Raw genomic sequence first — 24,756 nt, 5'->3', positions numbered from 1 at the left:
ACATGGAGAATAGAAGAGAGTTAAGACTTGCCTTCTTGCCCTTCTGTTTAACTGGGGTCTGATAGTCAGATCTGCTATTCCCAAGATATGGGCATGTCCCAGATCACTTTTCAGAGGAGGCTAGTGGGCTATTGTGTTGTTGGCCCAAATGCCTTTTAGTTCAAAACCCTGCTGACATTAGAAGAGTTGTGAATTAGAGCTGAACTCTCTCTGCAGGGAGGACAGATGGGGATAAAGTAGGCCATCTTGAGTATTGCTGGCCTGCAAGAATTAGCTAATGGTAGGTTGCTTGTTGGTCTTACTGCATGATATCCCGCAGTCATCACATACTCACATTATATTGGCCACTGTTACTGCTCTTTCCTGCTGGAACTGCAATAGAGTTCCCCTGTGCAGAGGGCATGAAAGCATAGCATGTGGAAATGACTGACAAATGTTCTTTTCTTGGCAGCCAATAAGGATGGGTGTGGAGCGAGCAATGTTAGATTCCTCATAACGCTATTATTAAGTAGAAACTGCACGAGTAATGAAACTAGCCCACCTTGTGAGCTCACTTAGTTACTCTGTCTGGTCACTGCAGGACAGAAAACTGCCAAGAACAGCAGAATATATGAAGATGTGCTGGTGGCTCACTAGAGAATAGTCTTTGCTTTGAATGAGTGCTGGAGCCTGTCATATCTTACTGCTAAAAGCTGCTGTGCTTCTGCTGATCCCTTTCTTTTTCAGTTGAGACAAAAGGCTAAGGGCTAACCACTCACATTTATGATGATACCTTTCTTAGAGGTAGAGACCATTGCATTTTGCTGCCCTGAATCCCCATCACCTTCACTCACACATCCTGCACTGCCACTACCTTGGCATGCTAAGCTCTTGCAGCAAGACTCTAGCTGTTGAATGTATAGCAGCAGAAAGGCCTGAAGGTATTCTCACACCTTGGACCCTTTGTATTACTAGTGTGGCAGTAACTGATGTCTCCACTCTGTTGGTGATGGAGTGCCAGGAAAACATAGGTCAAATCTGGCAGGATTCCTCATTCTTTTCTCTCCCTGCAGCCTGTTGTTATTTGGGGCCACACTTTAACCACAGCCTGTAGTAGACCCCAGGCGCAAGCCCAAGGGGCAGAGAAATGGGGATGGTTCACAATCATTTTCACATTTAGACACTCACGTTCTGAGGAAATCTTGAATGTATGAGCTAACATCTCTGAGCAGGTGCAGCTGGGAGGCACAACACAAGGATTAATGCAAACAGTCAGAGATTATTCCATTTTTATCTACTGTCGTTCATCACCTTGAATTCCATAAAAAGTCCTGGAGAGCAAAGGAGGGGAAAACCTTCACCGAAACTAACATTTTCATCCTGCCTCTGTATATTTCAATCAGGTAGTAATTAACATTTTCTAAATTGCTAGAGTATTATAAAATGTCTCTTATCACAAATCCTGGAGCGAGTGGGTGGGGCCCCTTTACACCTCATTTCCCCACTTTGTACAGACTGGATGTTCAAATTTAGCTTTCAGCTGAAAGTCACAAAGAAGGCCTATTATTGTATGTGAGGAATATTGTTCTGCTTTGTAGCTAAAGAAAAAAGCACGATTAAATAGAGAGGCCAAATGAGACTGAGCTGGATTCTTACTCAGTTTTCATTCAGACAAGCTCCCCTGAAGTCCAGGGATGTTTTTGTGAAATGAAGAATGAGCTCAGCAGGTATTTGAACCTGTTCTTTCGATGAGGTGCTAAGTTAGGTTGGTGATAACAAAGAGACCTTAAAGAGTCCTGCCTGATCAAGGGAAAAAGGGCCTGGATTGTCCTTAATCGTTATATGCTGTTTGCCAATGTCTTGCCTGCTGTACAGCATGGGGATCCCCCCTTTTCAGCACAGACCTTTAGCTGTGCTAGGCTTTCCAGCTCCCAGCTCATTACAGGTCTAACACAATGCACTCTTTTAATTGAAAATAATGAAGGGAAGTCTCACAGGAGCCCTTTGAAGACTTCTTCTTCTGCCTCAGAAACCAGCTGCCAGCTTTCTCTGTGAAAGCTGTGATTCAGCCTTGTACCATGCACACAGCTCTAGTTCTTGATTCCTTTTTCTGCCCTGCTCTCCCGTAAGAGTGATGCTCACACCGCTGGAAACGGGCACAGCTGCTTTGGCTCCTACTCAGTGCTCTACTGCTGTAACTGTCGCTTGCAGTTTCTGAGCACCATTTGGGGTTCTTTGGAGACCAGTTCCCTTTGTTCATTTTCATTGATTAAATGATTCAAGTTTCCACCTCTCCACCTCCAGCATCACCATTCTGCCTACTCATTTATAGATATTCAGACTTCAAGAGTAGCCAGGAAGTTGGGCAATGAAGCACCTGTTGCTGTGCAAGCTTTGAAGGGCTGGATCGCTTTTTTTCACAAGCATTTGATCTCCTCTGCTTGGATCTTTGGCAGTTCCTCCCATTCTTGCCTTAGCATGCTGAGTGGGTACCAGCCCCGTGAGGCTGTGCTGTCAGTGAATATGCTGCTGCAGCACATAGTCAGGCTGGCTTTGTGCAGAATGTAGACTTTCTGAGATAGCAGCCTGCTCCGTCAGCTCTGCAACTCAGAGAAAGATGCTGCCCAGATGAAAGCTTTTGTATCCAAGGTGCAGGCCTCCAGGCCACCTCAGCAGGACTCCTGCCCAGGACCACTGCCCCAGTCCCACTGCTGGCACATCTGCTTTGCTCAGTGCTTCTCTCCACGCCCTTGCTGCGGGATGTGGGGCATATACAGGTGATGGGACATTGGATGACTTCATGTTTTCTTCCTCTCTCGGCTAGCAGCATGTGTTCCTGGGCAAAGTCACTATGAGATGGAAAAGTTCCACATAGATGGAAAACTTTTAATTTGGAAAATATGCATCAGAATTTGCAGATAAATTTCCAGTGCAACCCACAAACTTAGAAAACTAGAGAATGTGTAGATTATGCAGAAATGAACAGATGGTGCAAATCGATTCACCACAGTCCAAAGTCATATATATCTGTGAAGCCTTGAGAGCCACAGAGACAGAGGGGCCGTGTGGACCTACACAGCCCTGCCTTTCTGCCTGTATTTCAGGATACCCTGGAGATGTGCACCCGGGAGAATGAATTCAAGAGCATCCTCTTTGCACTCTGCTATTTCCATGCTGTGGTGGCAGAAAGGCGCAAGTTTGGCCCACAGGGCTGGAACCGCTCCTATCCCTTTAACACCGGAGACCTCACTATCTCTGTTAATGTGCTGTATAATTACCTAGAGGCCAACTCAAAGGTATGTGAAACAAGCATGGGCTGTTTGGTGGCTTTTAACTACCAGCAGTGAACTGGCTTGTGCTGAAAGTTCTGGAAAGTTTCCTTAAATGCCGGTTTCTTGGTGTCTTTGGCTTTATAACTTCATAGTTTGGTATATCTTTGGGTTGAGGTGGGAAAACTTCAGCGCCATTTGTACCTGTAGCAGCTTACAAATCCTATCCAATGTTGTCTGTGGTCTTTATGAAACACCTCACTAGTGTGATGGAGGTCTTTGGTTTAATGGAACTTAATAAACCTGCGTTTCCAGGGGAAACTGCACAAAATCATGTTGCAATCCACTTTTCCCTAGCTAGGATTCAACTACTACCTAATGTTTATTTACTTAAAAAACAGAAATAGTAACACGGAAACACTCACTGCACAGATTAGTATGTAGTACTATAGCCTGCTGCTCAATGACTGCTGGTGGAGCTGTGGCTGTCTGAACTCCTTCATGCCCTCTGGTTCATTCTTCCATATGCCCTCCATATTCATTCTTCCAGGTCCCATATGATGATTTACGCTACCTCTTTGGTGAGATTATGTATGGAGGTCACATTACAGATGACTGGGACAGACGGCTTTGCAAGACCTATTTGGAAGAATTTATTAAGCCAGAAATGCTGGAGGGAGAACTCTTCCTTGCTCCAGGATTCCCCCTCCCAGGAAACATGGACTATAATGGTTATCACCAGGTAAGTGCTTTGTTTTCTGACGTTATTTATATGTGTAACTATAATGTCTTCCATAATTGCCCTATAATATCTCTTAGGAGGCAGTGAATAGTATTACAGTTTTCAACTCACCTCCTGTTATTTTCTATTATGTTCTTTTTCTGTAGACATTTCAGCATTCCCTTGGATGAACCAAGTTTAATGGTAATTTGCTACTTCATCATGAGCTCATTCTGTTCATGCATGAATAGAACAACTGTACCGGTTCTTGAGAATTGAGCAGGTCTCTCAATTACATCCACATACTCTTTGCTAAAATGGCCCTTTCAAGCTCTTTTAATCATGAGCTTTGATGAGAAACACTGAAGGGTCATGTTGATCTACTTACTGATCTCATCTGTTCTTTGTACACATAAGGAGCAGCAGAGATATGCATATTAGGTTGTTTTTGTTCATAAAACCTAACTACAGGAACCTAAATTGCCACAGGAGATTTCAGAATATTGATGCTGAAATGCACAGCAGATAATTTCTAGAGAAGGTCCAGGCCTGAGATACGTAGCCAAGCCAAACTTTAACGATTACTAAATTTTCACTGCAGTAGTTGAGGCGATTCTTATTTCTATAAACAACTGTACATTTCTTTCTCCTGTCAGTTTGCTGATGTTTCAGCCATGAGCAAAGTTATATCATCCTGGGCTAACTATCTTGGGTGGATGCTAATTCTAGCACCATGTACTCTGAGCACAGAGTGCCCTGGTCTTTGTATCTAACCTGATACCCAATTTTTTGGTACAGTACATAGATGATGCCTTGCCTCCTGAATCTCCTTATCTGTATGGCCTCCATCCAAATGCTGAAATTGGATTCCTTACCCAGACCTCAGAGAAGCTCTTTCGCATCATGTTGGAGATGCAGCCTCGGGACACCAGCATGGGTGAGGGAAGAGGGGTGACCAGGGAAGAAACGGTAAGAGTGGTAGTAAGAGGAACCATTAAGTTGTGATAACAGTCTCATGTGTAGGCAGTCCTGTCTAATTCAAATTTGTCTCACAACTGTTTATTATAACATGTTTTGACTTTTCCTGATGCAAACCAACTGTCTGAAACAGGCAGCCTCATATTATGCAGGACATCACCATGCTGGAATGTAATTGGATGATTGTCACTAATAGGACAGTGACTTTTAATTACCCCCTGAACTGCAATGCCTTCATTATCATCCCATGAAGACATTACAAATAAACCTTCTGTGGCCTCCACTGTCTCTGAGCCACCAGTTTCCATGCACCATGCCATGACTGGCATGCCAATGGGCTCCCGTATCTGCCAGGCATAACGTGCCACCCAGAACTTACCTACCCACTTACCACTGCTGCCAGGTCCGCCAGGTCCAACCTAGCCCTCACAATCCCCAGGTGCCTTGTAATTCCTTATTTCCAGCTAAACTTACTCATTATGCTTATGTATCAGGCTGATCTCAGCTCTTCCTCTCAAAACTCACAGCTCATTAAAATCTGGTCCAAGCATGCCTAGCAGGTTTGGAAAAGAGCCAACACACATTCAGTTTCTGAGTTCTGCAAACTTAAGGTCCCAGCTTTGTTTCTGGAGCTTTGCAGGTGAGTAAATGACAAATGGAAAGATTATATGAAAGCTGTGGTTTCACACATGCTTTCTTTGGCTTGTCTTGATGCTGGGGAGCTTATTGCCTTCACCTGAGGGGCACTCAAAAGTGCTGGGTGTGTTCAATTTTCAGCCTATAGTGAGATGAGAAGTGAGAGAAATGATCTAGAGAAAGCAAAGCCAAAGGAAATGTTCAGAGATACCAGATATGAACACCTCTCCTTTCCTAGTCCTTGTGCTATGTAAATGCAATTGAACTCCCTGGCCAGAGAAGCAAAGTTATCAGTGAGTGATCCAGCAGTCAAATCGTAGGACATGGCTACCCTGTAAACTCCTGCAGGGCAGGCCTATCTGAATGAGGGGATTCTCACAGGAGCACAGAAAATCTTTGTGGGCTTCTTGATCTATGTAAGAAGATAAGTTGCCTGAAAGAGACCTGTGTGTCTCCCCACTGTATTACATTGTGACTCCGAAGATGCTCCCATAGCCTATTCTTTTCTAGCGGTGGTCTCACTCGTTATCTGAGCTTTAACTGGCATTGGCCGTACTCTTTTTCTCTCAGTCCTTGCAAGAGAATGATTGAATTGTTGTCTCTTAGTTCCTCTATTTGAGGATTTCCAGCCCCTTGTTTTGTTGAGGTGATTTTAAAGAGCTTTAGAGAGTAAGGAAACTGTGAAACTGTCATTTTCCTGAGGCGCTGACAAGTCCAGTTACTCCCACAGCTTTCTGAGGCCACTTTACAGAAAATGAAACAATTGTGAAAAAATCAGAGCAGAAGGGTTTTGCAGAGGAGATTTCAAATTATAGGGTATTTCTATACTGCACTTGAGGTGCAGCTGAAAAGCTCTTCCAGCCTAGCCTTAGGTAGCTCAGGTGGAATAATAGCCCAATATTCTCACCTTCTCATAAGGTCTGTTACATGTGCGTGGAGGGTTTGGAACAGCAGCAATGGGGGGAAATTGGAGTACAGTACTACTATAAATGTTGGTGGGCACAGTGAGGATATTACACAGAGGTCTCTTACCACTCATTGGCAGCTATAATTGACACCTGTACTCCAGATTTTGCATATCATATTTTAGAATTATAATTCTGCATAATGCATTCCTGAAAAATCCTCAAGAAGCAGAAGTCTGGCTCACATTTCAGTGCAGAGGTAAAGAAAAGGAGAATGCAAGAGATTTCTGTACCAAGCTGCCAAATGGTTACCTTAAATCATTGTACCTGAGAGGTACAGCTGGTGCCACCAAGTTTAAGGACTCCATGTCCCATTGTAAACCAGAAAATTTTTTTTCTGTTGTATTTGCTTTTAAATACTAGAAATATCCTGTTGCTTTGGAGTTTTTCCTGTTTAATATTTACCAATTTAAGACTGTTTCCAAACCAAGCTGTGATGGAGACATGAAAATAACTTTGTTTCATTATGCCTTTTTTTCCACTGCTGTACTATTTCAGAATACCAAATTCTGCTTAAAATTCAATTGTATATAATCACTTCTCTTTATCGATATGTCACAGAAGAATAGATCATAAGCACAGTTGTTTTAGGGCTCAGCTGAGTTTATAACCTTATCAGTCTTCTTACATTGAACCTGACCTTAGTAGAAGTAAAAATGCGGACTTGAGACCCAAGAAGAAAGGAGGCTATTGCATGTCATGCTGATATTTTTAAACCATCATTTTGAAAGCTTCTCATCTGACATTAACTTCTGTAAGCGTTTGAATTTTAATAGGATGGGGCAAGCTCTTTGAAAAGTGCCATGCCCAGCTCAGAAGACACTGATTGTTTTCAGAGACAGTAACTGGCAGATGGAGTTCTCTTCCCATATTCAGACAGCTGTCAGCTGAGAAACCCCCTTGGGTCATTTGCTAACATCCCTCTCTCTTTTCCCTTTGGCAAACAGGTGAAAGCTCTTCTGGATGAGATGCTAGAGAAATTGATGGAAGAGTTTAACATTGCGGAACTGATGGCAAAGGTGGAGGAGAGGACACCGTACATTGTGGTTGCCTTCCAGGAATGTGAACGCATGAACATCCTCACCAGTGAAATAAAGCGCTCTCTCAAAGAACTGGATCTGGGGTTGAAGGTAAGAGCTCTGTAGGGTTACAACTGCAATGTTGTAAAAACTTGATGAAGAGGAAAGGTGCTCAGAGAATAACAGCGGTCACATTCTGTACTCACCACTGCTGCAAAACTAACTTGACTCTATAGTGAAAGATTCGCAGATGGTTTTCAAGTGGCATGTTGTCCCCAGGCCTCGAGCTCAGGTACTACAAGATACATATAACAATGACTGCTCCTGGGAAGAGAGATCAGACACTTTTGTCTACATGATATTGTAGCACAGCAACAATGGGACATTCAGAATTTGAAAAATGGCCAATTTAAAATTATTCCAAAAAATTTCACCTTTTCACAAAATGCCCAGTTAGTGAGGGGAACTTGTAACAAAATGTCATTGAAGGCAAAAGCTTAGCTAGAATCAAAGGGAAGATTGGTTAAGGATACAAAGAATATCCAGAATATAACAGAAAAGGACTGACAAACAAGAGTTTTGAGATGGATAAAACACCTCTTTCTACTGTGTATGAGTCAGTTTCTAATGGAGAAGGTCCATATTTCACCTATGGAAATACTGCTACTCTGCGCCTCGTTCCTTCTCCATCCTGTTAAGAAAATAGACACTGCTCCAGGTAGATAAGCCTGTGTTCCTCTGAGTAGTGTCTTTGGCCATTGCTTATGGAGAATGCTGAGGCGCTCTGGCGCCTCAGAACATGTAAGAGAGGATGCAAGTTTCTGGGTTCAAGAGGGCATGCAAGAGTGCTGTCTTTGAGGCCGCATCTGCTGGTAGGTGAAGTCATTTGCTGACTCTCCTCCCAGGCAAACGGTGGCAAAAGAGAATATCAAAGGCCATGGAAGCAGCCCTTCACCATAAGTCTTGTGAAGGTCAGTCCAGCCACCCAGAAATGCATGTAGTTTGTTGGACATCTGCCTCCATCCCATGACAGACAAAGCGGAAACCTGATATAATCTGAGAAACAGATCCCAGCCCTGTGCATATAAAGCCCAGTAAGCTCTCATTTCTCGTCAGCTACAAAGTTTTCCAAGGAAGAGCAGGATCAGAGCAGCACCCTTCCTAGAAGAAAATAGGCAGAGCATTTATCCTGTTTCAGGGCACAGATGGCAGCTAAACCCTTCTATGCATTAGCACAGAGACTGTTCCCTGAGACAAAGCTGCTCAGTCACTCCATTCCCACCATCAGCTTCATTCCTGGGTGTAGTCAGAGAGGAATAGAAACGCAGCGTGCATGAGAAACAGCTCTGAATTCTTTCAAGGCTGGCTGTACCTCTTGCTAGACTGCTCATTAAAGGATAAACAAGCATAGATCAGACTGCAGGTCAGTGAGCACCTACCTAGGCAGCCCTCACACGCCAAAGCAACTCATCTTCTAAAAAGACTTCTCATCATGGCCATGTGCTGTACATCCTTTGGAAAGGCCTAGCTGTAGCAGAGAACTGCTGCCCAAAGCTCATGGAAGACAGCCAGTGGCTTCAATGCTACCACAGATGCCTTCCCTGTGTCACTAAACTTGCTCTGTGACAATTTCATGGTGTGAGGTAGCAAGTATAGACATCAATCCCTGTTCTGTTATTTCCTGAATGACAGGCTGCCATCTCACTTAAGCCAAAACTCTCAGCTGAAAAGCTCTCAAAAATACTTTGCAAAGCAAAAGAACCACCATGCTTGAAGGAACTGGAAATACTTTGTCCTAATGTCCTTTTGAGGTAGAAAGGTCTGACAGGTTAGCAAAGGACAACCTGTCTTCTGAGGTCCCGAGCCTCTCCTGAAGGCTCCTTTGAAGAGGCATCTTCAAAGGACATATTTGCAGAGTGCACACAGAGTTGCTAGGGCTGGCTCTGGGCTTTGGGTAGCTGCAGTTCTGCAGGGATAGGACTAGGCAGCTCCCAAATCCTAGCAGCTTTATAGTATGCACTGTGAACACAGCAGCTTGGGTGAGTGCTAACTTAGGCATTTCTGCATTGCATTCACAGCTGATGCTTAACTTGATTAAAGAGATAGACATATCATATATGCTTAGTGGTGGCATAGTATACATAATCTATTTTAAAATAGGCTGATATTTATGTAGTTAGTTATTATAAGCAGATTTCCTTTATTTTCCAGCATGAGGCAGTGGAATTGAAAATTCTATTTTCTCCTACAGATAGAAAGAAGTGGTGTAATATCTTGGAGTATCAAAGAAGATATTATTGTAACTGGGACAATGTGTAGCAATTAGATGTAATATGGAGAAGTGTAGGGTATTAAATATTGGTGGGGGGAATGTGTGGAAGTATGGGCCTAAATAAAGCACAGGTGAAATCCTGCAGAGAAATCAGGCAAGAAGAGAGGATGCAAAGTCTTTCCAAAACCCTATCACAAATCGTGATAGGGAAGTGAGAAACACAGATGGCACCTGCAGGAATGGCATCTCTAATGCCTGTATAGGTTTCTCCCAACAATTTCAATACCTATGACAGGATTCCAAGACAGCATGGGACCAGGGCATGAAATTTGTTTTACAAAGAGCAGATGACTGGCAGCACCTGTCTGTGTTAGCATTTCTTCATCTCATGTATGCTGAAGAGACAATTTGAAGGGTCTGAGATACTACTGGTGGGCGATTCTTCTGTGTCTGCATGCAGAGGTTGCATACCGGTTCTTGCAGAGCTAAGTTACATGTCCTGCATGACCTGTTCTGCTGCCTAGCTTCACTTCATGGGCCTTTCCCATGCCTTGGATATCTTGTAATAGCTGGGGAACAGCAGCTGGCTCTTTCTTTAGGCACTGCTGCCGTCCTGGCTTGACAGCTAGGTCTCACACTTGGTTTGGGAGAGAAATCATTCTTTGATTGTTCCTCCTGAGAGCAGCTCCTATGAAAGCTGTTAATACATGTTAATCTCCTGGACTGGGGTTCTATACAGATAGCACTCAGAGGAGGAGAGTTTACGTAACAGTAGCCACAGATCTCAGAATAAAATAGGTAAAACACAGAGGAAGCAAGTTGTATTGTTGTTAACTGAATCTCTGCTAAAAGAAGGCGATTTGGAAAGTCATGGCTAATTTGAATTTTTGAATAATTCATTGTGTATATCTAACGGAAAGCAATTGTTTGGTCCAAAAATAGGAGACATCCCATTAAGAGGAAGAGAAATTGCAATAGAGTGGTAGCCATCAAAAATAACTGACATTTCAAAGCCGTTAGTTCTTAATGACTTCTATAAGACCAGTGGCTGGGCTGAAACACTTGCATATTAATGTTGTACCCAGTATAATTTTTGCTAGCAAATTTTCTATTTTACTGCTTTGGTGGAGGATAAGCCTCCAAAACGAGGATAATAAATACTATTAAAGGATATAGTAAGGCCAGATTTCATAATGCTTGCAGGTATTTCATTGTTTCAGGTAAAAATCACCTTAACTGAGAAAATAATTTGTGATAATAATCTGTTCATCTCATGGGAATGTCTCCAGGATGATCAGAATTTTTTTCAAGGATGGCTTTAATGAAAATTACTCCCAGAGTTTTGCAAAAAAAAAAAAAAAAAAAAGTAACTTCAATCCCTATGAAATACAAATGTATGCATAATTGTGTTTAGGCAGCTATACAAAATACCTGCTCTGGATGCTCTGAACCCTCACAGGAGATACCAACAAGTATGCTTGAGCGTGCAGGCTTTAAAAATTGCTTTTCTTAAGCCTTCCTAAGAATTGCATTTGCTAATTCATTTGTTTCCAGAAAGCAAAATTAGACCAGAGAAATGACCATGAGGGTTATGATTTTAAATCTTTTTGACTGCTTGCACACATTTTGCAATATTTTTACCAGCTTTAAAACCTTTCCAGGAGTGAAAAATGCTTTCAACTATCCCTGTAAGTCAGTTCTGTCGTTCTCAGAGTGCTATCCATCAGACTTCTTTATCTGCATAGTTTTGCCAGTGGCTTTAACCAGAAACTAGCCTATTAAATAAGGAACATGGTCCATACTGTCTAAGCTCTCCTGAGACTGGAGATGGTGACCCACATGGTATAAATAAGAAGGAACCAGAAGGAACTGAAGTAAGACTTCAAAGTTTTTATGCCAACAGATGTCATTGTTGAATAACACAGCCATAACAGCTGCCCCTCACAGGGTCAAATCATTTCCACAAAGTTGTGAATGTCATTACCAGCCTCTCTCACTGAACCTGATCATAGTTTTCTGTTGTGTGAGTTTTAATTGTGGGTCAGTAAATTACCATAAAATATGTTATAGACAAACTGAAACAGTTCAGGTATGTAAGAGGAAGTAAAAGGGGCATGCACTGCCTTTGTATTCCTTTGTCACTACATGAAAAATACAAAACGAAATTTTTTATTTATGTTTGACCTTTGTGCTTGGAATTACCCAGCACTTTAAAGATCTCTTACCAGGTAACCAATCATTTTTGAGATTCCCTAGAAATGTAAAATCTTTGAACAGAAATAATGAGATGAGTTACTGGTAGAGACTTACCTGGTCCGTCCTCACATGTAATGGAGTATCTCTGAATGCTTTATGAAACCAGGGAAGCTGATGTATAATTTGAAAGGCAATTACATTTGTTCCTCTTGATTTAGAATTAAGAGCAAATAGCCCTGCTTTCACTAACCCCTTTATTTAATCTAGTTCATTAATTTTAGCTTCTAGGGTATTAAAACAAAGACCATCGTAAAAATTTTTGTGCATATGATTTCCCCTATCCACCAGAATTTTGTTCCCTATGGGGAAACCTAGCAGGTTCAGGTGCCTGCTGCCTTTAAATGCTTACTACTTTTAACAATTCATCTTTGAAGCAGAGGTTTTTTAAAACTCCATCCATCCTGTTGAGAGATAAGCATTTTGATGGGAAGGGATTTCTGCATGGGAAACCACAGATGTATGGGTGACAAGGGAGCTCCTAGGACTGCAATGTGGCTTTCAGATGTAGAGGTAGTATGGAAGCGCTCTTAACTCCAATTTGAACTGATGGTCTCTGGGAAGACACAGTCCCTTGTAGTACTACACTTGCTCATTGCTAAACAAAGTACATTTTATAGTGGATGTTTAGAAACTTTACAGAAAAAAAAGAAAAGGACAAAGGGAAGGGAAGGGAAGGGAAGGGAAGGGAAGGGAAGGGAAGGGAAGGGAAGGGAAGGGAAAGGAAAGGAAAGGAAAGGAAAGGAAAGGAAAGGAAAGGAAAGGAAAGGAAAGGAAAGGAAGAAAAGAAGAAAAATAATGAGGGTTGCAAGTGTAGTACAAAAGAGAGAAGAAAAGAGAAGAAAAGAGAGAAAGAAAGCAAATGGAAAAGGAAAAAGAAAGGAAAGAAAAGTAATGAGGGTTGCAGCTCTAGTACTAAACAGCCAAAAGTGTGGGAATGGACATTTCCACTGCCTTAATTCAGCTGACACCCTTCCTCCCTTTGATAAGATACAGTGCGCAAGGTAGATTTGCATTTAAGCCTTGAGTTTCAGCTGTCATCCAGAAGCTCTGAGTGTTGCATTTGCAGTGTTTTAGCTCAGAATGTTTGTGTTCCAATGAAAAGCTCCCAAGCTCAGGATTCTCTGGTGTCTTCCAGTATGCTTGCTTTAAGAAAATGCTTGCTAACCCAAAAGAGTAAACGGGCTGTTTGCCCTGAGTCCTGACCACTCAGCACAGAGCCTACTTCCAATGTGGGTGCCAGAAGCACTGTGGGCCAAGGGCACTTGTTACTGCCCTTCCACTGTTTGGGTGGGTCTGTAGCTGTGTGCTCGTTGTACTGATGCCTGTCAGTGCAGTCTGCCAATCAGAGCTCTGCAGGAATGAAGCATGGTCAATATAGAAAGAAACTGCTAGACTCTAACAAACTTTGCTAAAATGTGTCAGGGGTTGCTTTAAGAGGATTTCAACTTTTCCCAAAGCTTGATAGATTTTTGTGGACCCAGTAAAGGGCACCTCTGCTGACCCCATGGCTGGAGGCACTGAAGTCCTGTGAAAGAACAGTTGGAATTTTTTAATGTGAAGAGACTGACCCACTTCTCCTGCTTTTTTCTCAGTAACGGCTCAACTAATTTCAGTTAATCTTTCCCAAAACATTCAGCCTAAGGCAAAGAGAAATTGTAAGTCAGATGAATGCTGGCAAAATGATAAGGGGCCAAAGTTAAGTTTTTAGAACGGAAACCAGTAATCTGTGTTAACTATCAGGCTCCTAAATTCTACAATGTATTGCATCCCCCTATCTCAGCGTAGGGCATGTTAAAACTTAAATTGTGAAGGGCATTATAAACCCGTAGAAGCTTAGCCTCCATTTGCAAATTTTTGTCTTTGTGGTATGATTAGTTTGAGTATCACAGAATCATAGAATGGTTGAGGTTGAAAGCATCTCTGGAGATCATCTACTCCAACATCCTGTTTAAACCAGGGTCAATGAGAGCAGGTTGCTCACAACTGTGTTCAGTTGGGTCTTGAATATCTCCAAGGGTGAGACTCCACAACCTCTCTGGACAACCTCGTCCAGTGTTCAACCAACCTCAGAGTAAAAATGGGTTTTTTCTTAGGTTTAAATGGAATTTCCTGTATTTCAGCTTATGCACATTGTCTCCTGTCCTGTCACTGGATACCATTGAGAAGATCCTGGCTTCATCTTCTTTGCTCCCCTTTCCCCCTCTATTTTAATACATTGATAAGAGCCCCTGAGCCCTTTTTTCTTCAGGCTAAAAAATAGCAGCTCTTCCAGCCTTTCCTCATATGACAGATGCTCTAATCTCTGAATCATCTTTGTGGCCCTTTGGTGGACTTGCACTAGCAGGTCCATGTCTCTCTCTTGTACTGGGAAACACAGAACTGAACACAGGACTCCAAATGTGGTCTCAACAGTTCTGAGTAGAAGGGAAGGATCACCTCCCTCGACCTGCAGGCAAGGTTCTTCCTAATGCAGCCCAGGATGCTGTTTGCCTTTGTTGCCACAAGGGTGCATTGCTGGCACATGTTCTGCTTGTCCACCAAGACCATCAGGTCCTAGTCTGCAAAACTGCTTCACAGAAGATTGGCCCCCAGCTTCTGTTGGTGCATGGGGTTATTCCTCCACTGATGGAGGACTTTGCACTTTCCTTTGTTGAACTTCACAACATTCCTGTCAGCCTCTTTCTCCAGCCTCTCAAGCTCCCTCTGAATGGCGGCGCAACCATGTGGTTTATAAACCACTCCTCCCAGTTTTCTCTTATCTGCAAACCTGCTGTGGGTACGGTGATGTCATTAATGAGGGCGTTAAACAGTGATCAGCTGGATCACCGTCTTGATCATTTAGGCAAAGTTGACACCCACAAGTCCATGGGCCCTGATGGAATCACCCACGAGTGCTGGGGGAGCAGGCAGATGTTATTGCTAGGTCACTCTCCATCATCTTTGAAAAGTTATGGCAATCAGGAGTCACTCCAGTCTTCCAAAAGGGCAAGAAGGAGGAACTAGGAAACTACAGGCCTATCAGCCTCCCCTCCATCCCTGGAAATGTGATGGAACAGCTCATCCTGGACACCCTGTCTAAGAAGGTGATCAGGAGTAGTCAGCATGATTTCACACAATGGGAATCCTGTGTAACCAGGCTGATGGCCTTCTAGGATGAGATAACTGGCTGGGTAGATGAGGGGAGAGCAGTGGATGTTGTCTCCCTGGACTTCAGCAAGGCTTTGGACACTGTCTCCCATCACATCCTCCTAGGTAAGCTCAGGAAGTGCAAGCTGGATGAGTGGACAGTGAGGTGGATTGAGAACTGGCTGGATGGCCGAGCTCAGAGGGTTGTGGTGAATGGCACAGAGTCAAGTTGGAGGCCTGTGGCTAGTGGTGTCCCCCAGGGGCCAGTCCTGGCTCCAGTCTTGTTCAATGTATTCATCAATGACCTGGAGTAAGGGACAGAGTGCACCCTCAGCAAGTTTGCTGACGAAACTAAACTTCCCCCTAAACCCAGGGGAACTTCCTGAAGTTTAACAAAGTGCAGGCTCCTGCACCTAGGGAGGAATAACCCCATGCAGCAGTACAGGCTGGGGGTTGACCTGCTGGAAAGCAGCTCTGCCGAGAAGGACCTGGGAGTGCTGGTGGAGAACAAGTTAAGCAGGAGCCAGCAGTGTGCCCTTGTGGCCAAGAAGGCCAATGGTCTCCTGGGGTGCATTAGGCAGAGTGTTGCCAGCAGGTGGAGGGAGGTGATGCTGCCCCTCTCCTCAGCCCTGGGGAGGCCTCACCTGGAGTCCTGTGTCCAGTTCTGGGCTCCCCAGGACAAGAGAGACATGGCACTCCTGGAGAGAGCCCAGCGGAGGGCTACCAAGATGATGAGGGGACTGGAGCATCTCTCCTCTGAAGAAAGGCTGTGAGAGCTGGGCCTGTTCAGCCTGGAGAAGAGAAGATTGAGAGGGGAATCTCATCAACGTGTACAAGTATGTGAAGGGGGAGTGTCAAGAGGATGAGGCCAGTCTCTTCTCCGTGGTGCCCAGCAACAGGACAAGAGGCAACGGGCACAAACTGAACCACAGGAAGTTCCACCTGAACCTGAGAAAAAACTTCTTGTCTGTGAGGGTGCCTGAGCACTGGAACAGGTTGCCCAGAGAGGTAGTGGAGTCTCCTTCCCTGGAGATATTCAAAACCCTCCTGAACGCGATCCTTTGCAACGTGCTCTAGGTGACCCTGCTTGAGCAGGGAGGTTGGACTAGATGATCTCCAGAGGTCCCTTCTAACCTCAACCACTCCATGATTCTGTAATCTCTGAGGCTGCACATTCGACTGACTTCCTCCTGCAGCTCTTTTGCTTGGTGATACAGATCCTCCACCAGCACACACCCCTTGCAGACAAGAGAGACCCCCTGACAGCACTGCCTGCATCTCCAGCCCGGGATAGCTGCAGCCTCCCCTGGAAGCTCAGTCTGGATTTGTTTTTTCAGGGATAGTTGCTCCAGTTGGTGCTATATACTGTGCCCTGTGGTATGTCAGCACCATTGCTGAGCATATGTACAGTACCCTTGGTAGAGTTTCTGTTCTCCTTCTGTGCACTCTTCTGCACCATCTGCTGCATCTTTTGGCTGCCTTTCTTAGCTGTGCTCTCAGCATGTGTACCATCCAGGCATCTCTGTCTAAGATTTTGGGTAATTTCAGTTGGATACAGCAGGAATTGTCTTAATTGTAGTCTAGAAAGCACTGCTGGCTTGCTGAAGTGTTCCAGAAGTTCAAGAGGGATGCAGTATTACCATGCAGTGATGTTCTAGCTCTTATGCTCTATTGGCCAACCTGATATAGGTTTCTAAAAGCTTTAAAAGTAATTACTTGCTGAATAAAGGAAAAGGCAAGCCTCTCTATATATCTCACTTGGCAGAATCATATTTTAATTTGTTGGGTGTTTCCCCTTTGTGAAAGAATCTGTGATTACCTTTACAGACATAATGTATTAAGTTAAAAATGCTTGCACTGCAAAATAATAGAGAGGAGCGGGGTGAGAAGTGGATGAAAGGAGGGGGATAGGACCTGATACAACAGACGTTTTGGACAGTTTTGCAGTAGAATTATCAGAGGCTCCAGTACCCTGCCCTGACAGCACTGGTGGGAAGGGCTGTGCAGTTCTGAAAATCTGCCCTTTGTAGATCTTCACTCAGTGAGAGAAAACAGAAGCAACTTTGGAGCATCATTCTCTGCATCATTCTATTGCATAGTTTTTCCTCCAAGTAATATCTTTACATTAGGGAAGATAAGGATAGAGGAATATGAGGGTGCAGCAGGTTAAGTAAGCTGAGTTTGTTCATAAAACACCTCAAAGCTCATGAAGAAATTCAAAGAGATTGTGTAGGGTACCATGCTCTTCCACACTTCTAACTCAGGTTCTGCAAGCTCTGCTCAGTGTCAAACAGTCACCATTTTTGCCTCTGACAGAGGCACATTTTCATATTCTGCTGCTAATTGTCCCCTTTCTCTCTCAGGGAGAACTGACCATGACAAGTGACATGGAGAACTTACAGAATGCCCTCTTCTTGGACACAGTTCCTGAATCCTGGATAAAGAGGGCTTACCCTTCCATGGCTAGCCTGGGCGAATGGTTTGCTGACCTCCTCAATCGCATCAGGGAGCTAGAGACTTGGACAGGAGACTTTTCCTTGCCCTCTGCAGTGTGGCTTGCTGGGTTTTTCAATCCTCAGTCTTTCCTGACAGCCATCATGCAGTCCACAGCCCGAAAGAATGAGTGGCCTTTGGACAAGATGACCCTGCAGTGTGACGTGACAAAGAAGAACCGGGAAGATTTTGCCAGTCCTCCTCGGGAAGGGGCTTACATCCACGGTTTGTTCATGGAAGGTGCACGCTGGGATGCACAGGTAAGCTTGCCAAGGCCGTTGTGTTATGAGAAAGCTGTGGAAGTTATGCCCTTATTGCTTGCTACTGTGCTGTGGGAAACTTACCACTCCTGATAGACAATAGTCTAGTCATTCAAGTTACTTCTGTAGGATGGGAAAGAAGTGGGCATCTCCTCAGAGGCCCAAGATAAGTATCCAAGATGGTCAGATGAATCAGCCCTAGAGGGTGCCTTTCACCACATCAGCTATTAAGGGAGTTCAAGGTGGCCAGCTTGGACCAAGATGTCTGTTTTTTACAACGTGAATCTCAACCTCAGTGTATATTGACTAAAGAGTGGTCAGCAGTCGTGATGTTATCACACAGAGAAAAACTTGGGGTCTTCTCAGGACTATACTGTCCCTGCACCCCACATTGTTACAGCGTTCATTATTCCATCCCCTGGTTAGCAACAGTGGAGAGAAAGGAATGCACCCTGATTTCTTACATCTTCATGTTTGCAGAGCTGAATGCCATCCCATGTGATGGTATGTGCCCAACCTGGACCATCATCCCTCCCTCCACTACTAGGTGGTCACAGAACTGAGCAGAATAGCATCCTCATAGATATGGTTTGTGACCAAAAATGGATCATGCCCTTCAGCCATCCTCTTATGTGGCACATAAAACATGCATGGGGGGGTCTAACCTGTATGGTTAAGGCTGATGGCCAAGCATAGAGGGTGATGCAGATCCTGGACAAACACTCAGACAGTGTAAGTGGCCCTAGATCTTCTTTCTGGATGTGGCCAAATGGCCTTCAGTTGTAGCACATCCAGCCTGGGGGCAGCCAAGGTGAAAACCATACCCACTGACCAGGCACCTGAAGGGAACAATGCACACTTGGTCTGTCATGACCACATAGCCAGCAGCTCTCTTCTTGCAGTGCACCCTGTGGAGCAGCATCCTATAGGAGCATAATTGTCCCTGTCATTCCTGTGGACACTTGTCAGCTGTGAGGAGTTTAGTCTGCAGAGTGAGAGTCATTAGGCTGACAAATCCCCACCAGGTTTAGTCTCTGAGTTGCCTGGCCTGTTGTACCACCGTTCCTAATTTGAGCTGCATGCAAAAATTAAATAACAGTGGTTCATGCATCTCTTTCTCTAGGCAGGCAGTGCAATGCTCCTGCTGCCAGTGATCTGTGAGAGAGTGAAGGCTGATCAAAGTGGGTCAGCCAGAACTTATCTATGTCAAGCTTACACTCTCACAGGAAGAAGCTTTTATTTCAGGGGCAACTCTTTTGAATGTTCCTGCTCTTAACCTTGAAGATTCTCTTTCATCTGTTACGCAGCTTGGTGGTAGGATGTTGTGTAGAGGAGCCATATCTATTATATACTGTATCCCATCCTGACCATGCAATTCAAATCTAAAACTCTCCACTTACTTACTTTTCAGCTTTCTCTCTGAAATAATTTGCCACTAAGAATAGGAAATTAGGAAAAGCTTTAAATGCAGTCATTGTCCTTAGAACTGCAGCCACTCAGAACTCATGAGTTGATGGCATCCAGCAAATTTTATTGCAAATCCTTGGGAAGGTCAAACCTCCAGGCCCTTTTCTTTCTGAGGATGGGTTGATGTGCACATTAGGCCTGAAAAGCCACAGACAGTCAGGAACACTGGCAAAGTATCTATCAGAAGGTAGCGATAAAGATTTCAAGAGCGCATTAAGGTCAGATCTCCTGCCTTCCTGTGTTTGTCTTTACTGATAACAGAAGTCGCAGTAGTGGAACAGAGATCAGCCTGGTCTGTTTCCCAAGTCTTAGTCCTACAGTTCCCTGCCTATTCTCTTTTCTGTTCCTTTGCTGTGGCTGCCCTACCTGCCACACAGTATTCTCAGCAAGCAGATGATGGGTGCTATCTACTGTTTGTGGGATGGGTCAATAGAAAACGCTGACAGCTCTTGCATATCACAAACTCTTGTTGCAGAGAGCACTGGATTTCCAATACGCTTAAGAACTGATATTTTAGGCTGATGCAGATCAGCTGAACATAGCAGAATTGGGAGCATTTGGAAAAAGTCCTAATTGTGCATAGGGAATGCTCCATTAAAAATAAATTCCAGGGTTTGCTGGTATATTTTCTGTTATCATCGAATTAAGATTAGAAAACGTGGTGATCAAAATGGCTGAGTTCTGCCTGGCCTTTACCTTTCCCCACGTAGTAACGGAAATGAAGCGTAAGAAGTTCGGTGGTGCTACGCCAGAAATCTTTTAGGGAACATGTAGCTTCTTTCCTCTGCCTCCCTTTGATATCTTGTATAGGTGATTGCATTCAGCAGTAAGTTTTGTCTTCGTAGAGCATCTGGACTTTAGTAAGTGTGTTTTTCTCATTGCATTTTTTTCTGTGATTAAAAGATACTGAACAATAACATTAATAGCATTGATAATCTCTGGGTATCGTACTTCAGCTTAATTCAGAAAGAAAAAGAATATTTTCGTATGCTGTTTTTCACACTGAAGTATCAATTCTACCCAGTGAAACTATTCATTTTACCTGTAAGCCAGTGCACAGCTGTATACATTAATGGATGCAGAATTATTAAAACAGCTGCACAGTTCTTTTGGGTGATATACTCATTCAAAATTAATCCCCTGATATGAATGGCAGGTCATGTTTAGGTGTACTACTCTGGGGAGCACCTCTACTTTTAAAAGAATATTTCATATTTAGATTGTGCCTTCAGAAAAGAGAAAATTCCCTCCATATTCTGCTACTCAAATTTTTCTATTTATTTAAACATTTATGTTTGCCTAGGGTATCTTAAAGTTATAAACCTTCATTACAAAACAGCAGGCAGCTATTAAACCAAATGAAATCAAGCAGGTTATTCTGAGTCCAAATGATCTGTTGCTGTAATGCCATTAAAGTCAGGAGGGCTCAGCTAGAGACAGTTTGACGGGTGATACTATGAGGCATTTTACCTTGAGCCATGGGAAACTGCTGATTGATTCCTGAGTTTCTCGCTCCCAACAATGGAGCGTTTAGTCCCAGGTACATGCCCTGCTACTCACCAACAGTACTGGAGCATGATAGGACAAAGGGACAGGTCTTTTAATAGTAATGTGCTGCACTGAGCTTTGCAGGTTGTAGATGACATACTCCCTTGTTCTTGGAAGAGATGCACAGTCAGTGCACAGCATGTTGAGCAGTGGTTCAACACTGAGAATATCTTGTCTCTTTCATTCCACATCAGCTAAAGCTTCCATGAACTTTTTAAAGCTAGTCCTACGTAAAGAACCTGTGTTAAACCGGCAGGGAGGTTAACAAGGAACAGAACACTTCCTAGAAGCTGAGGCAGATGAAAACAGCATCAGTGCAGAACCCAGCCCTGATATGTCTAGGTTCTACAATTCTGATGCTACAATCCCCAGCATATCACAGCTTGCATCATCTTGTGCACAGGCACTAATACATCAACTCATGTATCGGAGGTTGAAACTTTTCCCAGAGTGGTGAACTGGGACATTATGTGAAGCCTATTCCTCCGGATGTCAACTGTCAATAATGCCCTTGTATTTGTGAGCTATAAGAGCCAGAATAGCATGTGGCTGAAGCTGGCATCTCCAGTGATAAACTTACAAGGCAACCATGAAGGGAACAGTTGTGAACTGCACTGTGAACAGCCGCTCTCTTATTTAAGGCTATTTTAAAAAAGAGATAACTTGGCAATCCTTTTTCCATCTGTCTGTCAATTCTCAAACCAATCAGTGATAAAAATTCATCTCTCACTGAGCTTTGCTGGGCAGGACATCATTAGATCACATCCATCCAGTGTGTAGGATGTGGGATCAGGGATGGTTCTTTGTCCGCTTCCCTATATCCACCTGAAGCCACCAACCCCACAATCTCTGGACCTTCCTGGAGTGATGCTTTTGTTGACTATCCTGCTGGTCAGATCCACAACCGCAGCTGTCAGTATAAGCACCCCTTTCCTACAAATGGAAGTGATTCTATTTGAAAGGCGACCAACCAATGCAGAAATGTCTTTAAGCCAACTGATCCTAAATTAGCTCTGGTACAGATATGCCTGTGCTAGTAAAACATGAAAACACAGTTCAGTGGGAGAGGACATTGGCTCACTGCATGTGTATTTGAGCCCAACCATCAGCATCGCTGGCTTGTGACAACTGTTTTGTGTCCTTTTCTCTGGGCCAATCGATATTTGGCAGTGTATGTCCACTCTTCAAATTGACTTTTGAGAAATCAGAACAAACAGAAGTAAAGAGTTCTCCTTCGGGATCTGAGGTCTGGAGCTCTCTGAGGTCAAAATAGTGGTTTTGTACCAGGTGTGCTGTGCCAGTAGTTAGGGTAAATTGCTTTCAGAGTAGAATTAATTTCTGACTGTGAAAGAGAGAAAAAATGTAAATGAAACTCAGCCCAGACATATTACAGCTATATGTTCTATAGAGATATCTCAGGAAGATTTCAGACCTTGTTAACCTAGAAGTAGGTAGAATATATCTTGGAAATTTGATTTGAATAATTGTCTTCAGTAAACAAGACATTTGATCAAAATTCATCCTCAGAAATTAAAGATGTGAATTTAAAAATACAGCGTAATAACACTTGGAAAATAGCTCCTTTGCAAGGTAATATAAGAATTACTTAATGTTTGTGCAGCACATTGGAAATACGAAATTGTAAATCAGAATTGAGTCTTATCATTAGCTTAGTATAACAGATGGCATTAGTACAATTAAATGGAGGTGTTTTGCAAGAGGGATTATGTTTCTCCACTCATTTCCAGAACTGAATAAACTATTAAAGAGGTTGAATCTCATCCCACAGCTCTGATCTAAGAGCATTTGAGATAATAATGATATGTGAAACTAAGCTGCAGTAAGAGGCAGTGTCTTTAGCATGGAGAAGTTTTATTTCCTTTTCTGTATTTGTTTTCATTTGCTCTCTCCAGCCTCCATTAAGCAATTCTGCAGGTTTTCCTGAAAATTGATTGATGTGGAGGGCATTTTATTGTCAGAAAGAGAAACAGAAGCTGCCCAAGAGACCAGTGTTAGAGAAGCAAGCCAGTTGATTTCATGCCCTGACAGCAAACCATCCTTCTCCTAGGTCAGACAGCCTGCTGAGTGAAAGCATTGCTTTAACGAGGATAATGTAGGCTTGTTAGTTTAAGATAATATTCCCTTAGGAACAGTTCATCTGTATCCGTCTTGGTGATGTGAGCACCTGTGAGTGGAAACAAGTCAGTGGTATCTCTTGGGGTCTCTGAAAACATTTCTTATATTTAGTACACAAGGAAGTATCACATGTCATGCTCTAATTCTGAAGGTGCGGTGGGACACTTCACTGGGTGCTTTAATTTAGCCTTTTCTCAAGTGAGTTTTGCTCTCCAGCCTGAACCCTGCTCTGGAGTCAACATTTGGTCCTAGCACAAGCAAACTCCCCGCAAGGTGGTTCTGGTTTGACAAAACCTTGAGTTAGAGCTAGATGAGGGTTATCTGACTGGACCTAGCCAGGAGCATCATTCCCCCACAAAGTCAGGTGCATGTGGGTTTGAGCACCTATTGGCAGCAAGTTTCAGTCTTCCCCTTGGAATAAGCTACACCTGAGAGAGGCTTCTGATGAAACAGGATAGGTGTTTGATCCAAGCATTCCTTACTTCAAAAAGACTCATCCAGCTCATAGACCTCTGGGAGGATATTTGCACCTGCCCAGCAAGATCAACTTTTATAAACATTACAAATGATCATATGTATCAGAGTACAGTTCATGGGCATCTTGGAAATCTAACTAAGAGCTCTTCTTCTTTCCTCTGTAGACTGGGATAATCACAGATGCAAGGCTCAAGGAACTAACCCCTGCTATGCCTGTCATTTTCATCAAAGCCATTCCTGCTGACAAGCAAGATATCCGTATTATGTACCCATGTCCTGTCTACAAAACACGCCAAAGAGGGCCAACGTTTGTGTGGACTTTTAACCTTAAAACTAAAGAAAATCCTTCCAAGTGGGTGCTTGCTGGTGTGGCATTGCTGCTACAGATCTAGGCTCACTGGCAGAAGATGAGGAAATTCCTAACAATGTCTTACTCATAATATTACAAAAATATATCATTCTGGGAGAAAACCCAACCTCCATTGCTCTGAGTACTGGACACTTAAAAACCCAGGGAAATAGAGCCTGCAAGTTTGTAATAAAAGTTTACAGAAGTGATCTGTAAATCAGTGTCCTATCATTGCTACATTGCAACGCTATAGCACTTCAACATCCAGAACTGTCTTTCAAATCCAGACAATGCTAAGTTCAAGTCTGAATTTAGTGTTTATTTCTCTTTAGTAATTCAAAAGTAGTTATAACTCCATGGGCTCTCTGAAATCTTTAGATATTTCCATGACCTGTGAAATTCTTTAGACCTTGGATTTTTTTTTAATGGATGTTTCTTTGTCATATGAATAATATTGAAAGTTGGGGAATCCAGCAGTTGTTATAGATATGAACTATTTCTTGCTCTAATAGCCCTATAAATTTTAGAACCATTCAAAATAGAGTTAATATCCAATGTTCTTAATGTAATCAAAAATAAAAATGCAGCACAGGGGTTATTTAAGATTAATATCTCATAATAATAGAAATTTACTAATGCAAATCTTTATTCTTGGAGTAGTGTCTAAAAACTGCCTGTAGGCCAATATCACACATTTATTCATTATATGACGAGAACATGCAGTGTCAAGCGAGACAAATGTAAGCATTTGGATAGCTGTGCGTATAATCCTGAGCAGAGTGGGTGAGAACTGATGTGGTCTTAG

At 43.2% G+C, this 24,756-nt stretch overlaps 1 protein-coding gene across 1 annotated transcript in view; it reads left to right on the top strand.

The window, feature by feature from the left end:
• DNAH9 (dynein axonemal heavy chain 9) overlaps window positions 1-24,165 on the top strand; it is a 224,317-nt gene extending 200,152 nt beyond the window's left edge. The window contains exons 63-68 of the mRNA XM_068913909.1: window positions 3,084-3,275; window positions 3,799-3,990; window positions 4,768-4,938; window positions 7,496-7,678; window positions 17,585-17,974; window positions 23,767-24,165. Of these exons, the coding sequence (XP_068770010.1) occupies window positions 3,084-3,275; window positions 3,799-3,990; window positions 4,768-4,938; window positions 7,496-7,678; window positions 17,585-17,974; window positions 23,767-23,994 (1,356 nt within the window). The 3' untranslated portion in view covers window positions 23,995-24,165. The remainder of the gene's footprint in view (window positions 1-3,083; window positions 3,276-3,798; window positions 3,991-4,767; window positions 4,939-7,495; window positions 7,679-17,584; window positions 17,975-23,766) is intronic.
• The last annotated feature ends 591 nt before the right edge of the window (window positions 24,166-24,756 follow it).

Source organism: Struthio camelus, chromosome 19 (assembly GCF_040807025.1).
Source record: "Struthio camelus isolate bStrCam1 chromosome 19, bStrCam1.hap1, whole genome shotgun sequence".
Taxonomy (NCBI): domain Eukaryota; kingdom Metazoa; phylum Chordata; class Aves; order Struthioniformes; family Struthionidae; genus Struthio; species Struthio camelus.
This window is presented reverse-complemented; position numbering and strand designations above follow the sequence as displayed.